Source organism: Chiloscyllium plagiosum, unplaced genomic scaffold, assembly GCF_037043375.1.
Source record: "Chiloscyllium plagiosum isolate Xiang-an unplaced genomic scaffold, Cpla_swu_hap1 HiC_scaffold_2, whole genome shotgun sequence".
NCBI classification, from domain to species: domain Eukaryota; kingdom Metazoa; phylum Chordata; class Chondrichthyes; order Orectolobiformes; family Hemiscylliidae; genus Chiloscyllium; species Chiloscyllium plagiosum.
In genome coordinates this window covers 119,898,816-119,919,061 of record NW_028270140.1, presented here as the reverse complement: position 1 = coordinate 119,919,061, position 20,246 = coordinate 119,898,816, and the positions used below count along the sequence as shown (strand labels likewise).

Sequence of the window (20,246 nt, the reverse complement as noted above, 5' to 3'; positions counted from 1 at the left end):
GACTAAGCCAATTTTGTGTTCAATTTACCAACTCACTATAGATCCCATGTGACTTGATCTTCTAGTCCAGCCTACAACAAGGGACCTTAGCAAGGTCCATGCAGACAACATCCCCTGCCCTAGCCACATCATTCATCTGTCACTTCTTCAAAAAACTCAATCAAATTCATGAGACAAGACCTTCCAGCAAAAAGGTTTACTGATCATCCCCTATTCATTTCCAAATGCCAGTAAATCCTATCCCTAAAAATCTTCTCCAATAATTTCCATTTCACTGATGTAAGGCTCACCAGACTATAATTTCCTGAATTATCCCTGTTGCCATTCTCAAACAAGTCTCTTCTACAGTCTTCTGGAACCTAATCTCTGGCTAAAGAAAATACAAAAACCATTGTCAAAGCCTCAGCAATTTCCTCCCTTGCCTCCATCAATATCCTGGGATAGATTCCATCAGGCACTCGAGACCTATCTGCCTTAATGTTTTTCAAGGCACCCAACACTTCCTCTTTCTTAATATCATCATGCCTTAGAATACCCCTCTCTAATCTTAACAGCCTTATATATACTTCCTTTTTCTTTTTTGATGAAGCTTCCAACATCTTTTGTCATTCAGGGTTCCCAAATCTTGCCATCTTTATATTTTAACCTCACAGGACTGTGCTGATCCTGAATTATGATCAACTGGCCTTTAATAAATTCCCAAATGTCAGATGTGTATTTACCCTCAATCAGCCACCCCGGTCTAAATTAACCAGTTCCTGCCTCATACAGTTATAATTAGCCTTACCCCAGTTCAGCACTTTCGCCCAAGGATCAGTCTTACCCTTCTCCATAGCAATCTTAAAACATGCAGAAGTATAATCCCAAAATGCCCTCCCTTCCCCAATACAAGGTCTAGTATGTCCCCTTCCCAATTTGGACTGTTCACATATTATTTGAAGAAACTTTCCTAGATGCACTTGACAAATTCTGCCCCATCCAAGCCCAGCACTAAGGGAGTCCCAGTCAATATTGAGGAAATTAAAAATCACCTACTACAACAATTCTGGATGTAGGTTTGCTCGCTGAGCTGGAAAGTTCATTTTCAGACATTTTGGCACCATACTAGGTAACATCTTCAGTGAGCCTCCGGACAAAGCACTGCTTGTGTTTCCTGCTTTCTCTTTGTATGTTTGGGGTTCCTTGGGTCAGTGCTGTCATTTCCTGTGGTGACATCATTTCCTATGGTGATGTTATTTCCTGTTATTTTTCTCAGGGGGTGGTAAATGGGGTCCAAGTCAATGTGTTTGTTGATAGAGTTCCGGTTGGAATGCCATGCTTCTAGGAATTCTTGTGCGTGTCTCTGTTTCCCTTGCCCTAGGATAGATGTGTTGTTCCAGTTGAAGTGGTGTCCTTCCTTATCTGTATGTAAGAATAATAGTGAGAGAGGGTCATGTTGTTTTGTGGTTAGTTGATGTTCATGTATCCTGGTAGCTAGTTTTCTGTCTGTTTGTCCAATGTAGTGTTTGTTACAGTTCCTGCATGATATTGTGTAAATGATATTCGTTTTGCATCTTTTTTCTGTATAGGGTCTTTCAAAATGAGCTGCTGTTTTAGTGTGTTGGTGGGGTTTGTGGGCTACCATGATGACAAGGGATCTGAGTAGTCTGGCAGTCATTTCAAAGATGTCTTTGATGTAGGGAAGAGTGGCTAGGGTTTCTGGACACATTTTGTCTGCTTGTTTGGGTATGTTGCTGAGAAATCGGCGGACTCACATCTCTCCCACCCCTTATACATCCCTCCTTATCATGCCTGAAAAATCTAAACCCTGAAACGTTAAGCTGCCAATCCTGCCCTTCTGTCAACCAAGTTTCTCTAATGGCTACAACATTGTAGTTCCATGTACTGATCTAGCCTCTAAACTCCTCTATCTTATCTGTTATACTTTTTGCATCAAAATAATTATACTATGGACCACCATTAACATGGTCCTGCCTGTTCTTCTAATTATAGTTACTTGCCTGTAACTTCTAAAACTGTAACTTCTCCTCAATCCCTCCTCATGCTGACCCACTGCTTTGGTTACCCACCACACTATACTAGTTAAAACTCTCTTGAATGGCCCTAGCAAATGGCCCTGCAAGAATATTGGCACCCCTCTAATTTAGGTGCCACCCTCCTGTAATGGAAGAGATCTCAATGATCCAGCTGCCTGATGTCTTCCCTCTTTAGCGCCGCGTTCATCTGTATTATCTTCCTATTTCTAATCTCCTAGCACACGGCACAGGGAGAATCCAGAGATTACAAGCCTAGAGGTTGGGCTGCTTAATAAGATAAGAACTCATGATGATGAGTGTATGTATTGGCATGGATAGAGGTTTGATTAACTAATAGAAGATAGAGATTTAGGATAAGAGGATCATTTTCATGACGGCAATTTATAATTAGTGGAATGCATAGTGGAATAGGCTAGCATTGGAGACAGTCCAGAGAAGGTTCTCTAATTTGATCAGAAGTACGGAGGGGTATTATTTAAACAGGTTGAGTAGATTGGGTCTGTGCTTATTAGCATTTTGAAAAATGAGAAGCAACTTTATTAAAAGAGTTTTACGGGTCTTGTGGAGAATCTAGGACCAGAAGGTATAATCTCATAATAAGGAGTCACCCAGATAAGATAGATGAGGAGGAATTTGCAGAATATGTTTACCATTAATATTGGTTAGAATTGATTCTTGGCACCAGTGTGTTCTTAGTTCAATGCAAAAATTCAGAAGTTGTCAGAGATACCCCACTCTTTCTCAGGGCACACTGTTCAGTCTTCCTTTATCTATCATGTATGTCCCAATCTTTCACTTTCTGTCCAATATTATAAACATGTTTTTGTTCACTACTTTTTACCTCCTAGTTTGCCTATGTTTGTGCGAATGAAACAAAGTTCAGTTGCTGCACAAAGCAACAACTTTTCTTGGTCACCGCAATGAGAAACTTTATGCTCTCGTGTCATTTATGATTGCATAGTCAGGTGTTAGATTTCCATTGTGAAGAACCAAACAACATTAAGACTCAGCAATTATTTTTCCATCTGCTAAAATATACCTCAATCTATGCGCCTGGTAGATAATTACCAATGGAGGAGTTAAAACACAGAATAATCAAATCACTCCTCTTCATAGCCAACCCTGTACTGACATGTTGTTGGAAATGACTGATCACTGCATACGAGAAGTCATGCAGTTCAACGTCCGGGAAAACATCCAAGTAGATTTGGCAATGTACTTAGCTGTAATTGCTTACATGTTTTTTTAAAACTTTGTCAGCTTTTACCAAGCTATAAGAAACAAAATGAAATCAGGGTGTTTGCAGTGGAAGAGAATAATGCCCCGAATACCTGTTTCACTGTTAGTAAAACAGACAAGCTGCTGTCCCCTTCTATTGTACATTTGAGTTGGTTGTGAATATTTTCTTGTTTAGAACTTTCAGGCATTTCTTGCAAAGGACAGCAGTGCACTTTGGTGGTCAGGAGATGGATGCTCTGCACCAGGGTATGTGCAATTAATGGGTGCCATATACTATTGCAAGTCTTGGCACCTGGGAAATATCCTGCATTCTGTCGAATGGCATAATTTTTGATGTGGGAAGTGGTTAATGTCCTGTCTTTTACAAATTGGGAATTCTTTATTTGTTTGGTGAATTTGTGAAGAACTGTGATCAGTGTGGTTTAGAAGAATCTAATGTCAGAAATGTTTATTGTAACCACAAAAGCAAAACATAATGCTGACAATCTGAAAGAAAAAAGGTAGAAAATATAGGAAATATTAAACAAGGCTTGCAATATTTGTGGAAACTAAAATGGGGTTAATGATTGGAATCTTTCTGCATGGTATGGTCTGTGGTGAGAAATTGGAGAAATTCAGGTGAGAAGTTAAGCAAGTACCTTCTTGACATTAAGAACAGAAAGTCCCATTTTCCAAAGTGACAAGATGAGATTCTCGCTAGTGAGCTATGAGAGGCCCATTTGCATGGCTCACCCATTATCATTTTCTAATTACTATCTAAGTTTACCTCATTAATATACAGTTTTCCATTCTCGCACCTACTGGATAGAAAGTAGACTTTGAGAATTCCCAACATGAAAGTCAGTGTAGTTATCTTGAAACTTCAGCTTGATTCTTTCTTTCATTGCAAACGCTGCTGCCAAGACACTTTGTGTGCAGGCCCAGGCAGCTGTCCTATGAATAGGACCAGGCTGCATCTCAGGGATCACATTTCCTGTCTTAGAATTCACTCACATTGATTCAAATCAATGCAATTTAGCATCTTTTCTCTGCCTCGTCTTGCTGTGCTTTGCTCCCTCAGCCATAGCTAACATGTTCACATTCCTTCTGTTCCACCTTGCCTTTGAGCAATACCTCAAAGCCAGTAAGCTTGTCATGCTATGACAATTTCACATCTGCATCATGTACTAGCAATGATGGCTGCAAATATGCTAGCAATGGCCATATCTCAAAGCCTAAGGGAGTAGTCCTCAGTCAAGTCAAGAAAACCACTCTTCAGGGAGGGATTCCCAGCACTATGTGTCCAGCAGCTCGGGCATGGACAGTCAACTATTTGGGATGGTCACAGTCAGGATCCTGTCCTTGCAGGGGGTGAGAAGTCAAATATTATTGTGAGCCATTTTCTCATGGCATGAGACAAAGGGAGGGATTGAGTGAGGTGCAAGTGACTGCCACAGTTGTTAGTGCTGATGGTGGAAAGGCAAGTTGTGAGCTGTCCTAAGTGAGTGAGTAGAGATATGGAAAGCATCCATTGTCTTGGGGAATTAAATGGCTGAGAGCAAGCAAGGGAAGATGTTGCATATGACAAGGAGAATGATGGAGCATGAGTCATGGTGAAAGTAGCAGAGATAGAATAAGTGTGAGGTATCAGAAAGGATATAGTGTACTTATCCTGGCACAGCAGAGAAGGTTATTGACTTTCTTTTTGAGTTGCTGGGCACTTCTCTGGTCTATGGAGGCTCCACTGTATAGGATGGCAACCTCAGACCAAACCGGCAGGATCTAGTGTTGTTGACTCTTCTGCCAATCCTGAGGGATAAGAACACTTATCCTCTGTACTACTCCATCCACCATAACCCGTCTGCAAAGCAGGATATCAATTTCCCCTTATCTGCCATTTCAGTGGCAAAGTCACAAACCTTGCTGGGCAGCTCCAGAAAGCATGGCCCTTTACCAGATGCACAACTGCCTTTCAAAGATGGCACCTTGCCAGGCATTCTGGAATGTCCTGGTAAGTACTTCTGCCTATAGAGAGTGGGCAAAATTGATTAGCATCAGAGGAGAGGGGTTCCATAAGGGAATTCTGCATTGTCAGTGAGGCTCATTTGGGATGATAGCATGGACCTTGTGGATACTGATGAAAGGTGAAAATTTTTTACATTCTTTTTGCTATTTAACTTTTTTTAAATTACAGCATGCGAGTGTAATAAATATAAAACCGCCTTGTAAAGGGTGATATTGGGCAAGTCTGGTTGGATTACAGCCTCCTCTGTCAAGAAAACAAAGATAATTATTTGGTCAATGTAAGTTTGATGTTTCTCCAAGTAGTCATCTGTTATGTATTTTACAGGTCCTTCAAATGACAACTGTGCCTCTTGTGATGATAAGCAAATTCCACCACCTTTACACAATGCAAAGGACTTAGAGAGCCCACCCAATGTAAGTACCACAGCAAGTACATTGAACATTTGATAAATATGAATATTTTATTGAAGTGGTCTGGCAAAGAGTACAGGTCTTATGTATTTTATATGCTAGTGAACAACGCTATTTGTTTTTTCAGTATATTTTACAGCATGAGTCAATTACAATGACATTGAATGAAATAGAAATGAAGGAAGAAAGGATGATGAAATGTAAACTCAAGGAGCATGAAAACGCAGGTCAGTAAATTTGAATCTCAAAGGCTTGTGAAAGACCATGAAAGCTGATGTACAATTGAGACTTTGTGATTAACCATGTCAAAAACTATACTAAAGTTAAGTGAATAAGGAGAGGTAATGTATTATAGTCAAAGAAAATATTGTTCTTCACTTTGTTGATGTGCAGTTGGTAGATAATATAAAGACCTTGGAGAGGAAAACAAGGTGAGACTGGAGCAGTAGCTTATGGTGAACTGCAGAGTAAAGGCTGAGGGAATGAGTAATGATAACAATCATGAAAAATATGAATGCTTAAGAAGAAGGAATCTTTTACAATCTTGGCTAACAAGATGATTTGAATTAATCTATCGGAAATGGGATTACGGGAACAAGTCTAATATAAACTTGGAAAAGGCATGAAGGAGAATCTCGAGAGGGATTTGTATTCTAGTAGAGCAATAGGGTAATGTGGTAAAGGTTTGGCTGAAGGCTGAAATGAAATGAGAGGCAGCTGAGCATATGATCTTTTTCATGAACAGTTCCATTAACTTGTTAGAGGTGAGGGTGGAGGTAGTAGGGTGGAGGGGTTTCAGGAGAATCTTGATAATGACAAAAAGAAGCTGGATTTGCCATCATTCTCTGGGGTAATCTTTGTGTAGTAGGTGGTTATGATAAATGAGAGTGAGGCCCTGTTGGATTTTTACATATTTCAACCTATCTGGTGTTGGATAGGTAAACTCAGAGTTTGTAGGATATACTTATGCCTGCAGTTCTCCAGTTACAGAACTGAAGATGGGAGCTTTGCTGGTTTAATAAATCAAGATAGGGGACAAGCACTTCAAGGATGGAAGTGAGAGTGTGGTTGAGCAAATCACCTCTGGCTGTATGGCATCTTGGTGAATGAAAGACCAAACAAAGTTTAAAAATGGAGTTGTTAGCAGCATGGGAGACAGAATTTTGTGGGAACCTTTAGAAAAAATAATAATTGAAATGTATAAGCAGAGTTGAGTGGTAAGATTCATAAGAAATTGCTCAACAGTGATCAAAACTATTTGACTAAAGAGACTATTAGCTCACAACGTTGGGGAAATGGTGATAGATATGGGGGGAATAATTTGTTTGAAGGGAAAAGTTAAGTGAGCACAAGAGCTTAATGAAAAAAGAGTTCAATGGTGTTGAATTCGAGGCAGGAATTATTGAAGGAGATTGAGAAGTCACTCAGTGTAGATGCTGAGGATTGGAAGAATGGAAGGTGTCTGAGGGAGAAACAGGGTGTTGGTACATGTTGATAATACTAAAGGGGCAGCCAGCAGTATGGCCTCAGCTTATGATGCTTGAAGAATAAATAGATGCCAGAGGAGAAAGGCGTTGTTGGTGGTATTGGCCATGGTTGTGAGGATAGCTGGTGAAATATATAACCAGGCAGAAAGGCTACAGAAAGAAATTTATGCTATACCCTTTGAGCTTACACCAGTGTTACTTTGGCTTTCGGGGTAAGATACCAGGATTTGTGGTTCCATAGGTAATTTGGACATTAGGACATTGGCCTGTTTTTAAATGCATTTTGATAATTTTTCAACAGTAACTCTCTGTAGTATCTCCATCATATGTGGCACCTATTAAAGAATTCAATGTTTCTGAAAGAATTCAGACTATAAAAATTCCGCGCTTCTAAAAGCTATCATTAAAAGCAGTACAATGTACAAGCATTCATCACAATCAGCCTGACTAAGACTGCTTACATATTGCAAGCAAAACAGGCACAGTATTGCTTCAAAGCGTTTGAGTATCCAAATGAGCATTGAAATACCTTCTCCAATCCTCACTCCCAACAATATCTGAAGTAGCAACAGAAAAGTATCTAAGGAAATTGGGCAAGAGTTTCAAGGTCACATGCTGTGCACAAGTGTAGAGGTAACCCAGAAAGTGTAAGAATATATGAAATGTCTACTCATTCCAATAAAAGTATTACTTGTCAATTATTGAACTGAGTTTCCTGTAAGATGCAGTTATAATTGGACTTATGTATTTTGTTGTGAGATTATTTGTATAAGTTTCTGATTGGAGGACAAATATCATGACACCATTACACAAACAAAAGTGCAGCAAGTTGGAACTACTCAGTTACTGTAATATTCTTGTGACTTCCATCTCGATTACTGGGGACAGAGTCAATTTAATTATAGGGTTGAGTGCCAGCAACTCAGTTAGTTATCCATTTCACAAAGGCTAGTCATTTTCAAAGCTGTACTATTTTCCACTATGAGGGATTGGCAGAGATTAGATTAGCCTGGAGACAAAGGTCTGTAGGAATCCTTTCAAATTTCTTATCTGAACTTACATTTGGTTATAACAAAGAACAAAGAAAATTTACAGGCCAGGAACAGGCCCTTCAGCCCTCCAAGCCTGAGCCAATCCAAATCAACTGTCTAAACCTGTCTCTTAATTCCTAAGCATCTGTATCCCTCTGCTCCCCACCTACTCATGCATATGTCCAGATGCACCTTAAATGAATCTACTGTGCCTGCCTCTACCACCTCTGCTGGCAACGCGTTCCAAACGCCGACCACCCTTTGTGTGAAGTACTTGCAGCGTGTATCCCCCTTAAACTTTCCACCTCTCACCTTGAAAGAGTGACCTCTCGTTATTGAATCCTTCACCCTGGGAAAAACTTGTCTCTATCCACCCTGTCTATATCCTTCATGATTTTGTAAACCACAATCAGGTCCCCCCTGAATCTCCTATTTCTAATGAAATAAACCTAACCTACTCAACCTCTCTTCATAGCACCTTCCATACCAGGCAACATCCTCGTAAACCTTCTCTGCACCCTCTCCAAAGCGTCCACATCCTCTTGGTAATGTGGCGACCAGAACTGTACACGGTATTAAGTTGGTAAGGCATGATCTCCCCCGCACAAAACCATGTTGCCTATCACTGGTAAGCCCATTCTTTTCTAAATATAAATGGATCCTATCCCTCAGTACCTTCTCCAGTAATTTTCCCACCACTGACGTCAGGCTCACTGGTCTGTAGTTACCCGGAATATCCCTATCCCTGGTTATAATGCTGTTTTGCAATAGTTATTTATTTCTTTGTGAATAGTCGTTCATCCTTGTGGTCAACTTACTATCAGGGACTTCCACTGGCTCAGATGAGTCCATTTATATCTTAGGTCTGTCAGGTACTTCTGTCATAATTGCCGGTGTGCAAAACCTGAACAAATGCTCATTGTCCCTTCCCTGCACCTGGTAAGGTTGTGAACCTTTTTCTTGGTACTGCACCAGATCCTGTTGAAAATGCTGAAAAACCAAAATTGTCTCCAAACTTTCAGATACGTAATGATAACATATGTTCAGGATGATGAAGATCATGCTCAGGATAAATATCAGAAGCTGAATTTCAGAATCAAAAGGGTGATGAACAACTGAAATGGGTCATCAGAAAAAGATGGCTGAAACCAAAATATTATATTTCTTTTAAACTAGAATAGGGACTAGGAATCACCAGACATAGAACACTATGTTGTATTTCCATGGTCTAATTATGTAGTCAGTTACTTGAGAACATATTTTGAAGCCAATACCATTCAGTTAAAAATCGCACAACACCAGGTTATAGTCCAACAGGTTTGTTTGGAAGCCCTGGCTTTCGGAGTGCTGCTCCTTCATCAGGTGATTATCAACAGTGCTCCGAAAGCTAGTGCTTCCAAATTGACCTGTTGGACTATAACCAGGTGTTGTGTGATGTTTAACTTTGTACACCCCAGTCCAACACCGGTGTCTCCAAATCATGAATACCTTTCAGGTGAATGAGGGGTGAAGAATCAGGCAAACAGGTCTTAGAACTAATATTTGGAGAAAATCGTTCCACAAGATTTTGTGTCGAGGCGAATTGTATTTGTGTGATATATATCTGATATGTACATCAAGCGTTTAAAAATTAGAAATACTTATTGGCACTGTTTTCTGTGACCATTGCCAGAAGTCCACTTAACTTGCTAAGTAATCCTTCAAACATGTTTTTCCGTAAGGATATTTTCAGTCACTTTCCATATTATATCCTTAAAATCAGTTTTTAAAATTTCAGTACTGTTTATTCAGCTTTTTTTTAACTCTATTTCATTGCATTTGCAGCTGGTTTCATTTCTGATTTTTTGTTGGTTGTTTAAGATTTATTTAGGATCCACTGCTTGGCTCACAGCAACACTATCTGAGAAAACACCTCAGGTCCACATTTCGATACAGACTTTGACAAACTGTGTTCAATTCCAGAAATGCAATCAAATTGATTTTGCCTTGACCTCAAGTCTGACTTTGACCATGCAGTACCAATAATCTTTGCCAAATTCCCACCATTTATATCTTAAAGTTACCAGTGAGCAGAAATTTAACCAGATCAGCCATATAAACCAGCTATTTATGCTGAATATGGATATCAATATGTATGAAGTAATGATATGTAATTGTCAGAAAATGCAGATCAGCCATGATCTAACTGTATGATCATGCCACACAATTACTAGGCAATGACCATCTCCAACAAAACAGAATCTAACCTTGACATTCAATGGCATTACCATCTCTGAATAGCCTATAGTCAACATCCTAGGAGTTATCATTGACCATAAGAATACCATGGCTAAAAGAGGAGGTCAGCAATTGGGAATTTTGCAGCAAACTAACTCACCTCCTGACTCCCAAAAGTCTGCTCACTTGCCTGGATGAGTGTGACTTCCAACAACATTCAAGAAGTTTAACACCATTCGGGACATCCCAGCCCACCAATCAGCATTGCATCAACAATTTACACATTCATTACCCCCCCCCACCTCCACTGATGCAAAGTGGCAGAGCTGTGTACCATCTACAAGAAGCGCTGTAGTAACACACCTTCAACTACACGTTCCAAACCCACAATCTGTGCGTTACAAAAATACAAGGGCTGCAGATGCACAGAGACACCAGCACCTACAAGTTCTACAAGCATTAATCTGATTTGGAACTATATCCTGAAACACCCTGCAATTTGGCTGTACCTACACCAGGCAGACAGAAGCATTTTAAGAAAGTGACTCATCTCACCTTTCCAATTGGGAATGGGCAACAAATGCTGTGTTTGCAAGAATTCCCACATCCCCTAAAATAATTTTTTTTTTAATTGTACCTAACGTGGGGATTGATTGTTTGCTTGCTTTTAATGTTCCTGTGTACAATATATGTGACCTCAATCCTTCCCTCTGTCAAATATTTGATGTATGGTGTATACAATCTAATCTAGTGTTGGTGCAACAAATACTCCAGTTGTCCTCCAAAGAATGTGTGACACTAAAATATGGGACAGAAACAGTACTAGGCTTCTTCTGCTGTGTGCTTTGCTTCAGGAGCTGAATGGTTCTGCATGAACTCTGATGTATTAGAAAGTCGTTTGTGTTAACACCAGCCTGGAATGATATGATGAGCTTCTGAAAAAAAATGTCCTAGTTTGTCTGCAATACTCTGGGCAAATTACATTTACTATACATTTCCAGAAAACTTTTCTGTTTGTATTTGCTATTAGATTTTTCTGGGGAGGACGATGAAAAGCTTGTAAATCCAGCATAATGGGGTTCAATAATACATTCGATTCGTAAACTTGTACAATTTTTATGGGGTTCCTATCACAGTGACATAAAATAGATAAGTGTCAGCAAAGCATAGTATAGATTTCATCAGATTGAATAATCTGCTTTGTTTGTTTGAACAGCTCAGTTTGAGCTGGAGTTGTCCCAGGTACAGAAGGTTTTAAATGAAGTACTTACGAAACATAAGGCTGAAAAGGAAGATCTTGTGAAAAAAATTAGGTAAGGTTCAAATTGTAAAACTAAATGCATTAAAAGTGTGATGGTGAGTATTCTGTGATAAACTGCAGTTTACCTGTCCGTTTGTTTAACTAAATGCAAAAATAGGTTATGTGGTTATGCTGATTATGTGTACATGGCTGATTTATGCTGCTGTCTTGCAGACATTTGGAGCAGAAATGCTAATGCATTAAATCTACCACAAAATGTTGTAGAATTTAATTCAAGGTAGACAGTTAACAAAAGAAAAGGTTTTAATGAATGAAAAAGTATTTATTGGTGAGTATTCTGACACAGAAGACATCTTGTGATGCAGTGGGTAACATCCTTGCCTCTGAGCCAGACACTTGGGTTTTAAGTCCATGATCAAGGAAGACACATTCAGTACACAACTAAAAAGATTAAGTAACAAACGTAAACCCTTGTAACATACATCAATGGTATGCAATAAGTGTGGAACAGATTCCTGATCAGTTAAATTATAGAAAGAAATTGAAGACTCTATCATCACTATTGCTCCAGGCTACAAAATGCATGTAAGAGTGTATGTTGCCTGAACAATTCGGAGGTCAAGGAAGCTCCATTGGTTGGACAGCTGGTATGGATCAGAGTGCTGCCAATAACACAGGAGTTTTCGCTTTTTGTTCCAGCTGGGGTAGATTGGGACCTGTCTTCTTTCCCTACACATGGTGGAGACTGTGGCAGTGTGAATCGAAATCTGCCATCAGGTTGAGAAGAAAGGTGAAACAGAGGGAGTTCACCTCACCAAGGATCGTGAAACATTGATCATGGATCAGTGCCAAACTTTCCAATAAACATGTCTTATTGTTTACTATTTGATTAAATTATACATTTGTTATCTTGTGCATGAAAAGATACTATTGTACATTGCTAATTATACTGGTAGGTAGCTGGAAAAGAAAGCATTTACAGGGACAAATGAAATTTCAAATGAGCATACAAGGTTTTTAAGTGAAATTGGAGTCAATGCATCATTTCTATTATTTTGCCAGTAATGTGAATCTACTTTGTATATAATTCAATTTTTCCATGCTACCACTTTATAAATTGATATTTTCAAATAACCTTTTTCTTTCTGGTGACAGCCTTCAACTCTCCTTCTGTTTAGTAATGCAGCCATGTAAACAACAGCATAAGTTATTGACAATGAAAAAATTATATTCATATCAATTGGGACTGAAATGTGAGCCTGCTTCCACACAGCTCATTTTACACAGAAGATCAAACACAATTTTGACCTGAAATTGTTCAATTTCCATCAAGTGCTTATATTTTGTTTGCAGACAAAAATAGGCAGATTGCTCAGTAGCTGATATTATTAATAACCAAGCACACAAAAGGGAGTTTTAACAGTTAGGGGAAGATGTATGCAGAGTTAATTTTTCTGAAAGTGATAACTGGTTGAGGTCCCAGTGTCATCCTGTCTACTTCACCTGGGTGCATTTCAGGCCAATGAAGCAGTTCCTTGGATATGCTTGGTAACTAAAAGTCAAATTGTAATTAGGTCACCAGCTTCTTTTTTTAAACTAAATTTCTAACTTTTTAACAGCCAGAGCACTTTTTACTGAACGAACTCATCAAAGTCAAATAGATGTGTGAATGTGAAAAACTGTTTCTTCAATAAAATGTACTAGCTGGACAGTCTTTGACCAATAAAACTGAAAGGTGGTTAAGAAGGCATTTAACATGCGAGCCTTCATTGCTCAGTACATTGAGTATAGGAGTTGCAACACCATGTTGCAGTTGTACAGGATGTTGGTGAGGCCACTTTTGGAGTACTGTGCACAGTTCTGGTCACCCTCTTATAGTACAGATATTATTAAATTAGAGGGGTTTCAGAAAATATTTATCGGGATGTTGCCTGAACTGGAGCGTTGGAGTTATAAAGAGTGGCTGGATACGCTGGGATTTTTTTCACTAGAACGTAAGAGATTGAGGAATGACCTTATTGAAGTTTACAAAATCATGAGGGGCATAGATACAGAGAATAGCAAAGATATTTTCCCTAGGATAGAACCCAAAACTAGAGGGCATCTTTTTAAGGTGAGAAGAGAATGATTTAAAAGGGACTTGAGGGGCAACTTTTTCACACAGAGAGTGGTTCGTATGTGGAATGAACTGCCAGAGGAAGTGGTGGATGCAGGTACAGTTACAAAAAAAAGATTTAGAGGGATATGAGCCAACAGCAGGCAAGTGGGTCTAGTTTAGTTTGGGAAACTTGGTCGGCATGGACGAATTGTACCGAAGGATCTGTTTCCGTGCTGTATGACGTTATAACTCTATAAGTCACAGTAGAAGTAGGCCACTCAGTCCCTTTAGACTTTCTCTGCAATTCAATAAGATTGTTGTAGTCTCAATGGCACTTTGCAAACCCACCACAAGCCACTATCTATGCCGGTGTTGGACTGGGATAGACAAAGTCAGAAATCACATGACACCAGGTTATAGTTCAGTGGGTTTATTTGAAATCACAAGTTTTCCGTGTGCAGTTCCTTCATCAGTTGAATTGTCACCTGATGAAAGAGCAGCACTATGAAAGCTTAGGATTTCGAATAAATCTGTTGCACTATAACCTGGTGTTGTGTGACTTCTGACTTAAGCCACTATCTAGAATGACAAGGGAAACAGACACATTGGAACACTACCATCTGCAAGTTTGTCTCATCTCACCATTCTGACTTGGAAATATATAGCTATTCCTGTACTAAATCTGGTCAAAACCCTGGAACTCCCTCCCTAAAAACTATGTACAGCAAATGAACTGAAGCTGTTCAAGAAGGCAGCTCACCTCCAGCATCTTAAGGGCAACTATGAATAAGTAATAAATGCTGGTCCAGCCAGCAGTGTCCACTATTGAAACAACTACATAAAGTATTCCTAACCAGATTGCCTCCAATAACAATGTGCAATTTGCAAACGAATACTTCTTGCACTTTGCCGAAAATTTGATTTATACACTTTACAAGTTCCCCATGATATACTCAGTTCAACGGTAAAGCTGAATGAGTATCAAAAAATTGTTAACGAGTAATGGAGTGTTTCAAACAGCATTCCTAAATTACAGATCCAATCAGGTCTGCACAAACTATGGACAGAAGAAAGCTCAGAATGCAACTTTCCATTCTACAGTAAAAATTATCTCCAGGGCAAGCAATCAAAGATTATCACTGAGTGCAAGCCACAGAGAAGTCTTATTGAAGCCCACAAGCTTCAATAACAAACTATAACAACAGAAATTGCACCAGGAATGTACCCAATGGAACATAATGATACAAGATCAAGGCAGATAAGGAGTCGTCATGCAAGGAGATAACATCAACAAAGATCTTATTTTGTAAATACCTCAACAAGTGCTATAAAAAGAAGACATCTTATTTCTATTCAACAAAAATGTCAATCAGTCAATACATTTGATGAACCAGATGGTGAGTCTGAAACTCAGAAAGAAGCTGATACGACAAATCTCAATGAAGGCTTTCTAAGTCAAGAAACAAGAATTCAGAGAAAGACTATCAATATTCTAAATCTGACAAAAATACAATCAGAGAGATTGAATCAATGGTCTCAGAGACTTGGTGGATTTAGGTAATACATAAATATAAAAATTGTTATATTAAAATATATACGCATAGACTTTGAGAGGAGATGTAGTATAAGTCTTTGAAAGGGTTAAAATCTGAAAGTGTAACATATCCCACTCTGATAATGTAAGAGATTATGTGAGAGAGAACTAATTATTGTTCAAACTATTGAAGACTTGGTAACGTTTCCTACCTAAATATACAGCAAAGATCATCTGTATTTTTGCACCATCTCACCACTAATAGATGTCCTGCTGAATCGTTGGCATTGGGCATTTTGCTTTTGTGCCTCTGTTTGGGGCTCCAGTAGAGGGGTTAGCAGCCATTCTTTCATGGGCCTCTGTTGTCTTCTAGGATCAATCTGCACTTTACGGGTTGGAATGAAAATCTGAGGCAGCCTGAGGCAAATGTCATGTCCACTGCCAACAGATGGAGAAAGCCCATGTGGAAGAAAACCAGTTGAACATCAAGAAATTGCATACCCTCCCTTTTGGAAGATCTGACTGGTGAATCACTTGGTGCCTTGATGGTTGCATAGGTGAAGTTGAAGAAGCACTGAACCTGGAGTGATCCAATGATGGAGGTGGCAATGCACTATGTTCCCCCAATGGCATGCCTGTTATTAAAGGAATATGCTGTCAGACTTTGGTAAAATGTGACCCATGCAATACAGATGTGCGCAAGTGTTGTAGAATGCTATTGAGGTCTGGTGCCAGAAATGAAGACATTTAAGACCACAGTGACTTCCTGCAGACGGTTTTGTCCCTCATGTCATGGGGAACAATATCTTACAGTCTTGTTCTCGTTGTCAGCTGGAGCTTTTGTTTACCATCGCTGGCCATCTTATTGATCTTGGCTGTTTTGTCTCCTCAATGCCAATTACATTCAAAGCTTAGTCACAAACTGCCCATTCACCTTTTACCCTCTACCATGTATGCACTCATCTTTTGCCTCCAGATCCACTTACAAGGACGAGGTGATGTTTCCAGCAGGCATGACAGGCTCCCTATTCTGGGCCCTGAAATATTCCATTCTTCCATGTGTAGCGTGAGTATTTTAACAATTTTAATAGGAATAGGGATGAGAATGGATTCCTGTCTCAACCTTCTCCCGTGTTACTTATTATTGCCAGCACCAGTATCAGTGCCTTGAAATTGACACTGATATTTGTGAATCCACTCAGTTTCCATTCATGTCTCCATAGAGCCCTAGAAAATTCACCGTAGTACCTTTCTAATATTCCAGTCTATTTGAATCATCATTTGTTGATTTTTTTAATAGATAAGATTGCTTGGTGTGGCCATCTGTTGCACTATTGTATTATCTTATCTTGGTTTCCTGACTACAATCCAAAATTTCATTGCTTTATTGATCTGAAGCCATAATTGTATACAAAGAATCTTGAAGCCTTTTACTTTCCATCTCAGTCAAAGTTCCAGGATAACTCCTGTAAGCAGATTTTTGATGGCTTTGTATGTAAAATCATTCAAACACCCCATATTTTGAAAAAGGCTTCTAAATCATATTCTTTTACTTTGTGGTGAATTGGTTTCCAGTCAGGTTTCCAAATGGCACCTGAAAATATAACAATTTAGTGTTTAACTTTAGGTCTCAGTATGTCTTGTTGCTCATTGCTTTCCAGTTATTCCTAACTCAGTTACTTATTCTCTACTGACCCCTATATATTTAGAGTCAAACCTGCCAATTAACATTCTGTTCATCCCCCAGTTATTTTTTGTTGTTTGAAACATTTATATCAATAGGTGCATTTTTATATGCGTAGTGCTATTTTAATGTGCTAATGGAAGCAGATGAGAAAAACAGATAACTATAGGCCAGTTATCTTAATATCTGTTATTGGAAAATGTTCAAGTATTATAAAGGATATAATAGCAGAGCATTTTAAAATACATACAAGCAGAGTCAGCATGGCTTCATGAATGGAAATCAAGTCTCACAAATTTACTAGAATTCTTTGAAAGGATTTGATGAAGGCAGAGTGGTAGATGTTGGCTGTATGGGCTTCTGTAAGGCATATGACAAGGTTCTGCGTGGTAGACTGGTTAGCAAGGTTAGATCACATGAAATCCAGAGAGAGCGAGCCATTTGGATAAAAAAATTGGCTTGATGGTAGGAGACACAGGGTGGTGGTTGAGGGTTTGTTTCATACTAGAGACCTGTAACCAGGGGTGTGTAACACGGATTGGTGCTGGGTCCACAGCTTTTTGTAATTTTTTTTTAAATGATTTGGATGTGAACACAGGAGCTATGGTTCGTAAATTTGTAGATGACACCAAAATTGGTGGTATAGTGGACAGTGATAAAGGCTATTTCAGAGTACAGTGAGATCTTGACTGGATGAACCAGTGGGCTGAAGAGTGGCAGATGGGGTTTAATTTAGATAAATGTGAGTTGTTGCATATTGGTAAGACAAATCCGAGCAGGACTTACACAATTAATGGTAAGGTCCTGGATAGTGTTGCTGAACAACGAGACCTTGGGGTGCAGGTTCATAGTTCCTTGAAAGTGGAGTCGCAAGTAGGCGGTAGTGAAGAAAACATTCGGTATGCTTGCCTTTACTGGTCAGAGCACTGAGTAAAGGGGTTGGGAGGTCATATTGAGGCTATACAGGACATTGATTAGGTCACTCTTGGAATTCTGCGTTCAGCTCTGGTGTCCCTACTATAGGAAAGATATTGTTAAACTTGAAAGGTGCAGAAAAGATTTACAAGGATGTTGCCTGAGTTGGAGACTTTGAGCTATCGGGAGAGACTGGATAGGCTAGGGCCGTTTTCCATGGAGCATCGGACTCTGAGGGGTGAGCATATAGAAGTTTATGGATGGGGGGCATAGCTTGGGTACAACATTTAAAAGCTATCTAGATGTTACATGACCAGGATGGATTTAGAATGATATTTATCAAATGCTGGCAAATGGAGCTAGATCGTTACTACCAAATCTTGTGCTACAGCAATGCATTGTACTTCTTGGGCATGTTATTGATTTAAAATGTTCTGATAATCCAAATATACCTGTGATATTTTCGATGAAGTATCTGCTTAACAAAAATTAACAATCCTTTGCAAAACAATTGTATATTTATGGGCGGCACAGTGGTTACCACTGCTGCCTCACAGCGCCAGAGACCTGGATTCAATTCATGCCTCAAGCGACTGTCTGTGTGGAGTTTGCACATTCTCCCCGTGTCTGCATGAGTTTCCTCCAGGTGCTCCGGTTTCCTCCCCCAGTCCAAAAATGTGCAGGTTAGGTGAATTGGCCATGCGAAATTGCCCATAGTGTTGAGTGAAGGGGTAAATGTAGGGGAATGGGTCTGGGAGGGTTGCGCTTCGGTGGATCGGTGTAGACTTGTTGGGCTGAAGGGCCTGTTACCACACTAAGTAATCTAATATATTTGCACCTTGCTTAAGTGCTCACTATTTTCTATAGAAAATGTCCATGTCTTGAATTAACTCCAATGTGGCTAAAATCAAATGCTTTTTATAGTACTTGAGTAGATATTATACTGCTCAATAACGTAGGCAGACATGCTATTATAAATAAGGAAAGGTTTTGCCAGTTGCTTACCTTGTAAGTAAGTTCCACTGATCACCTTCACTGTCGGTTCAGGTTGTTTGGATTCAGAGACTGGATGACGGAGTGCCAGGCATGTACTTTCTGTTAACTGCATTGATTCATTTTCTTTCTTTTTCACATGAACTGAACTAGAACCCTGTTGGAACCACACAAATCTGAATACATTTAAAATGGCAAGGAATGACCTGGAAGAGGGGTTAGAAGGTTGGGTGAGCAAGTTTGCGGATGATACGAAAGTCGGAGGAGTTGTTGACAGTGAGGAAGGATGTGGCAGGTTACAGCAGGATATAGAGAAGCTGCAGAGCTGGGCAGAAAGGTGGCAAATGGAATTCAATGTAGCTAAGTGTGAGGTGATTCACTTTGGGAAGAATAACAAAAAGATGGGGTACTGGGCTAATGGTCGGATACTTGGTAGTGTGGATGAGCAGAGGGATCTTGGTGTCCATGTACACAGATCTCTGAAAGTTGCCACCCAGGTAAATAGTGCGGTGAGGAAGGCATATGGCGTACTGGCTTTTATTGGTAGAGGAATTGAGTTCCGGAGTCCTGAGGTCATGATGCAGTTGTATAAGACTCTGGTGCGGCCGCATCTGGAATATTGTGTGCAGTTTTGGTCGCCATACTATAGGAAGGATGTGGAGGCACTGGAACGGGTGCAGAGGAGGTTTACCAGGATGTTGCCTGGTATGGAAGGAAGATCGTATGAGGAAAGACTGAGACACTTGGGGCTGTTTTCATTAGAGAAAAGAAGGTTTAGGGGTGACGTGATTGAGGTGTACAAGATGATTAGGGGGTTAGATAGGGTTGACAGTGTGAACCTTTTCCCGCGTATGGAGTTGGGTATTACAAGGGGGCATAGCTTTAAATTAAGGGGGGGTAGATATAGGACTGAAGTTAGGGGTAGGTTCTTCACTCAGCGAGTCGTAAGTTCATGGAATGCCCTGCCAGTAGCAGTGGTGGACTCTCCCTCTTTATGGGCATTTAAGCGGGCATTGGATAGGTATATGGAGGATAGTGGGTTAGTATAGGTTAGGTGGGCTTGGGTCGGCGCAACATCGAGGGCCAAAGGGCCTGTACTGCGCTGTATTCTTCTATGTTCTATGTGGATTTTGTTTACGATTTTTCTGAGCAAAGACAATATATTCTTTAAAAAACTGGTTCCTGGAAAAAAAGTGTAGTTAATAATCACCTACTTGTTTGCAATCATCCACAATGCTTAGAATGTGGTTTTGGGCTGGCTCCAATAATTTGTTCAGACCATGAAACTGTGTTATCCTGGCCACATAATCCTGGCCAAGTCTTCATATTTATGAAG

At 39.7% G+C, this 20,246-nt stretch overlaps 1 protein-coding gene across 6 annotated transcripts in view; it reads left to right on the top strand.

Annotated features, from left to right (window-relative positions):
- The window catches only part of LOC122556192 (uncharacterized), a 96,131-nt gene that overhangs the window by 55,290 nt on the left and 20,595 nt on the right, over positions 1–20,246 (top strand). For 4 of the 6 annotated variants that reach the window (XM_088000301.1, XM_088000291.1, XM_088000286.1 and 1 more), the window contains 3 exons: positions 5,605–5,693; positions 5,818–5,917; positions 11,642–11,738. In XM_088000301.1, coding sequence (XP_087856427.1) covers positions 5,605–5,693; positions 5,818–5,917; positions 11,642–11,738 — 286 coding nt within the window. Of the gene's footprint in view, positions 1–5,604; positions 5,694–5,817; positions 5,918–11,641; positions 11,739–15,691; positions 15,888–20,246 lie in introns of those variants that run through there. The other 2 variants (XM_088000306.1, XM_088000307.1) reach the window with 2 other exon arrangements.